Source organism: Rhinopithecus bieti, unplaced genomic scaffold (assembly GCF_001698545.2).
Source record: "Rhinopithecus bieti isolate Rb0 unplaced genomic scaffold, ASM169854v2 scaffold_2339, whole genome shotgun sequence".
Taxonomy (NCBI): Eukaryota; Metazoa; Chordata; class Mammalia; order Primates; family Cercopithecidae; genus Rhinopithecus; species Rhinopithecus bieti.
Genome location: NW_016803819.1, coordinates 519182 through 524576, shown reverse-complemented (window position 1 = coordinate 524576; position 5395 = coordinate 519182). Strand labels below are relative to the sequence as shown.

Sequence of the window (5395 nt, the reverse complement as noted above, 5' to 3'; positions counted from 1 at the left end):
GGGAGAGGAGGGGAGGGGAGGGAAGGGGAGGAAAAGAAAAGAAAAGAAAAGCAGGTTCCTTATAATACCATGTTAAATGAGCCCAAGTAGAAATTTTACTTCCCTAAAAAATTTAATGTTATTTTTCTACTATGAAAGTGATATATTACTAAAAAATTCAAACATCATAGAAGGCACAAAACCCCTTTAATCTCATTGAGATGGCCAATATTAATATTCTGCTGCCAGAAATAGGGACTGTCAGAACAAACCGTAATTCACATAAGCAGTAAATGCAAAACAACCACAGAAACTGAGCATTTCAAATGCTCAAAACAGCAGATGAAATTCTCAGAACCATACATTTCTTAGGATACCTTATTTATGTCACTTATATAACTACTACATTCCCCAGAATAACTTAATCTAGTCACAATATGGGTGTTATCTGCTTCAAGATTATTTAGTTATTATAACTAACAAACAAAAAATATATAATCATTTTTCCACTTTACCTGCTGGGCATAAAAGGTGGCGACATTTTTCTTCCCTATGCGATATGCTTCTTTGGCCTTGCTGTAGCACTCCATCCTCTTCTGCTGGTGAAGGAAAGCCTCTGCTCTGTAGTCATCATAGTCTGGGTACTCAAAGTCCTGGAAAGACAGTTCGCTTGGTGTTTCTTCAGTCTCTTTTAATTTCTTTGGCTATAAGATATTAAACAATAAGTAACACACACAGAAAGTTAAAAAAAAACTCATGCTTTACACCTTCACAAAACACATGTGAAAACTGGGCTCTCGTGTATTTTCATCTCTCTCCTCAGGAAACAGATTCTCCCCGGTGTCTACCTTATAAGTCAGGCATTTATCGACTATCATTAACTTTTTTATGCCATTAAGGTTACCCTTTCTTTAACTGCTCTTAGGAGATGTTGAAGAGTTCTCTAAAATTATCAAAATACAATTAGCGATATTAAACTCTGAGTTGGAAGAGGCGAGTCCGGTCTCAAAATGGAGGTAAAGCCACCACCCGGTCGCCCCCAGCCCAACTCCAGCCGTCGCCACCACCACCAGGGAGAGGAGGATCATGATCCAAAGGAACCAGAGCAGTAGAAAAAATTGTTCACTGGTGGTCTGAGTTTTGAAACTAAAGATGATAATTTAAGAGAATAAGTACAAAAATAATTCCCAGAATAACTTAAAGTTTACATTTTGGCCAACGTTTACATAACTCACAAAAACTCTCTTTCTGATTACATTTCCAATCATCTCCCACTTTGAGCAAGCACACCTTCTTATCACCCCCTATTATCATAATGACTCACAGTGCCTTGCATATTATCAGGAGGGAGAAGTAACTTCACTGCCAATTTCGCCCATAAGGTCTCATAATCACCTTGTGTACACTCTCTGCATTTTATAATATACTGCATCTATCTATCCATGACAGCATATTTTCCAGTTGGGCAGAGGCATCGGTGGTAGCACTAACAGATCAAATGAAAATCAAAATTACCTAAGTCCTAAATACCAACTGACTGACAATGAAACATTCAAAGAAAAAAGGGAACATATAATTTACCCCTGAGGGATTTTTATTAATAAGAATTGCAGGATGATACGGTTCTGTAAAATAAAATAAAATTAAAAAATAAGGCTGGGCGTGGTGGCTCACGCCTGTAATCCCAGCACTTTGGGAGGCCGAGGTGGATCACTTGAGCCCAGAAGTTCAAGATCAGCTTAGGCAACTAAAACCCCATCTCTACAAAAAACACAAAAATTAGCCAAGTGTGGTGGTTCGTGCCTGTAGTCCCAGCTACTCAGGAGGGGGAGATGGGAGGATCGCTTGAGATGTGATCCCGCCACTGCACTCCAGCCTGAGTGACACAGTAAGACTCATCTCAAAGAAAAAAAAAAGAAAAAAAATTCTGTTAAAAAAAAAAAAAAGACCTAACGCTAGGCCAGGCGTGGGGGCTCACGCATGTAGTCCCACCACTTTGGGAAGCCGAGGCAGGTGGATCATGAGGTCAGGAGTTCAAGACCAGCCTGGCCAAGATGGTGAAACCCTGTCTCCACTAAAAATACAAAAAATTAGCTGGGTGTGGTGGCAGGCACCTGTAATCCCAGCTGCTCAGGAGGCTGAGGCAGGAGAATCGCTTGAACTCAGAGGGCAGAGGTTGCAGTGAGCTGAGATCGCACCACTGCACTCCAGCCTGGGCAACAGAGTGAGAATCTGACTCAAAAAAAAAAGCCTAATGCTGATACAAAATTAATACAGAAAACGCAACTGCATGTCTATGTACTTGTAATAAACAATCCAAAAATAAAATTAATGCATAATTCCAGGCCAGGTGCGGTGGCTCAAGCCTGTAATCCTAGCACTTTGGGAGGCTGAGGTGGGAGGATTGCTTGAGCCCAGGAGTTGAACCCAGTCTGGGCAACATAGCGAGACCCTCGTCTCTTTTTAATTTAAAAGTAATATCAAAAAATAAAGTAAATTTTTAAAAAGGGCATAATTCCAGACCAGAAAGAAAACAAACAAAAGAAATAATTCCATTTACATTTATCATAGCATGAAAAAGAATAAAATACTGTATTTAGAAATACATTTAACAAAAGATGTGCAAAATTTATACTCTGAAAACTATAGCACAGTGTTGAAGGAAATTAAAGAAGACCTAAATAAACTGAAAGATACTCCATTTCATGAGTTGAAATATTTAATATTGTTAATTGGCAATACTCCTCAAATTGGTCTACATATTCAACACAAACCCCATCAAAATTCTAGCTGGCTTCTGTGCAGAAATTCACAAACTAATCCTAAAATTCACATGGAAATCCAAGGGCACCAGAATCGCCAAAATCTCTTTAAAAAAAAAGAACATAGTTGGAAGACTCACACTTCCCAATTTCAAAACTTACTAGAAAGCCACAGTAATCAAGAAGCCACAGTAATCAAGACAAGTGGTACTGGCAATAGGATAGACATACAGATCAGTGGAATAGAATTAGGAGTACAACAATAAATCCTTACAATAATGGTGAATTCATTTTCAACAAGAGTGCCAAGAAAATCCAATGGGAAAAGAATAGTCTTTGCAACAAATGGTACAAAACAACTGGATATCCACATGCGAAAGAATCAACCTGAACTTCTATCTCACAACATATACAAAAATTAACTCAAAATGGATTAAAGATCTAAATGAAAGGCCTGAAACTGTGACTCCTAGAGAAAATACAGGAGGAAAGTTCATGAGATTGGATTTGGCAATGAAGCACAGGCAACACAGCAAAAGTAGACAAACTAGATTACATCAAATTTAAAAGACTTCAGTGTCACAACGGAAACAACAGAGTGAAAAAGCAACCTATGGACAGGACAGAATATCTGCAAATCACACGTCTGGGGACTTGTATCTAGAATATATAAAGAACACTTACAACTCAACAATAAAGACAAATAACCCAATTTAAAAATAGGCAAAGGATATGAACAGACATTCCTCCAAAGGTATACAAATGACCAATAGCACATAAAAAGATGCTGAACATCAACAGTCATCAAGGAAATGCAAATCAAAACCACAATAAGATGCCACTTCTGTATTAACCATGGCATTTTTGCAGCCTTCAAGACACTAAGGAGGCTGCTCCCTCTGCCCCCTCATCTCCATCCACTCTCACAACCTCCTCAGGTTTAGCTAATTCCTAGAGATAACAAACACCTGTCTGGGAGCATGCCTTTCATTTGCAAACCAACCAATCCGGAATCTATGCCTCCAACTTCCTCCTTTAATGGGGTTCTCCCACTCCAGGGCACTATCCACCTGCCCCGAGTATCAGACAACCAGGGGAAGTCCCTATGCCCCAGAGCCTACTGAAATTATTTAAACTAGCGAATCCTAAACCTGCTTACCCTACCTTACTGATATCTTCCCATAGAAACCAAAATACAGGCTTTTGCCCACAGCTCCCCCTACTCCTTCTGCCTCCTGACCAATCCTGTTGGCTCCCTATGTGGCCTTGGTAGCAAGCCATACCTCCTTTTTCCAGAACTCTGTGAGTATGATAAACTTCCTTTCCGACACTTCCATGTCTCCATGTCTTACCACATCTGATTAAAACAAATCCTGGGTATTCTTAAAACAACTCCCCACTCACTACAATGGTTATAATAAAAAAAGACGGTGTTAAATAATAATACGTGTCAGTGAGGATGTGGAGAAATTGTAACCCTCATACAACTCTAGTGGAAATATAAAATGGAGGAGCCACTTAGGGAAAAAGTTTGGCTCTTTCCCAAAAGGCTAAATATTTCTGCCCACGTTTATATTCAAGACCCATCATATTACTGCTATTCAATTAAACCTCATACTCTACTGTGTCAGAGTATACAGAATTTGCAGAAATTCAAGTGCCTGTTTTTCATGCACACAAAGAAAAAAATCAGCTATAAATTCATTATTTTGAGTGCACAGATATTATAAGCCAAATATGCCACTGGTGGTTAAATTTTCAGTCTAGTCAAAATGGTGAGAAATAATCATTAAATTATTATACTCAATGAACCAATTACATTTTTATATGCAATTATCTACCCTTATAGGAAAAAAAATTAGTAACTCCATACCTTTTTTTCTTTAGACTTCTGGCCAGTATGAGATGTGACATTCTCATTTTGGTGAACAAACTCTTGGGCTACAACTGTTTTTACAGGGTCCCCTTCAAGAACACAGTTAAGAAATTGCACTGTGTGTTCTAATGAATAGCTGTAGAAACATAATGTCAATAAATGAAAATAAGTTATGTGGAGACATTAACACAAGCAATCTTCAAACATCTTACAAGAATATGAAAAACTGGCTTACTTTTAAGTTTTCAACCTTGAAATTAAATGCTCATGGTATATCTCAAAAAAAAAAAAATCAAGAATAATCAGAAGGAAACTATCAAGTAGTAGGTTCTCAAAAGCTAATTTTCAAAAAACGAATGCCAAAAGATAGTACATTGGTAATTCAGCCAGGTGCGGTAGCTCACACCTGTAATCCCAGCACTTCGGGAGGCCAAGGCGGGTAGATCACTTGAGGTCAGGAGTTCGAGACTAGCCTGGCCAACATGGCGAAACACCGTCTCTACAAAAAATACAAAAATTAGCCGGGTGTGGTGACATGTACCTGTAATCTTGGGAGGCTGAGAGGCACGAGAATCACTTGAAGCCAGAAGGCAGAGGTTGCAGTGAGCTGAGATCGTGCTACTGCACTCCAGCCTGGGCAACAGAGAGAGACTTTGTCTCAAAAAAAAAAAAAAACCAGATAGATAGATAATTCAATTTCGAATCCTTTGTTCCAGGCAGATTAACCACAACAAATCTTTCTTTCATTTTATCACCTATTTTTTTTTTTTTTTTTTTT

General features: G+C 38.6%; 1 protein-coding gene across 1 annotated transcript in view; it reads right to left on the bottom strand.

Moving 5' to 3' along the window:
* Positions 1–5395, bottom strand: part of N4BP2 (NEDD4 binding protein 2) — a 99146-nt gene that overhangs the window by 15936 nt on the left and 77815 nt on the right. The window contains 2 exon segments of the mRNA XM_017854330.1: positions 495–683; positions 4615–4753. Coding sequence (XP_017709819.1) covers positions 495–683; positions 4615–4753 — 328 coding nt within the window.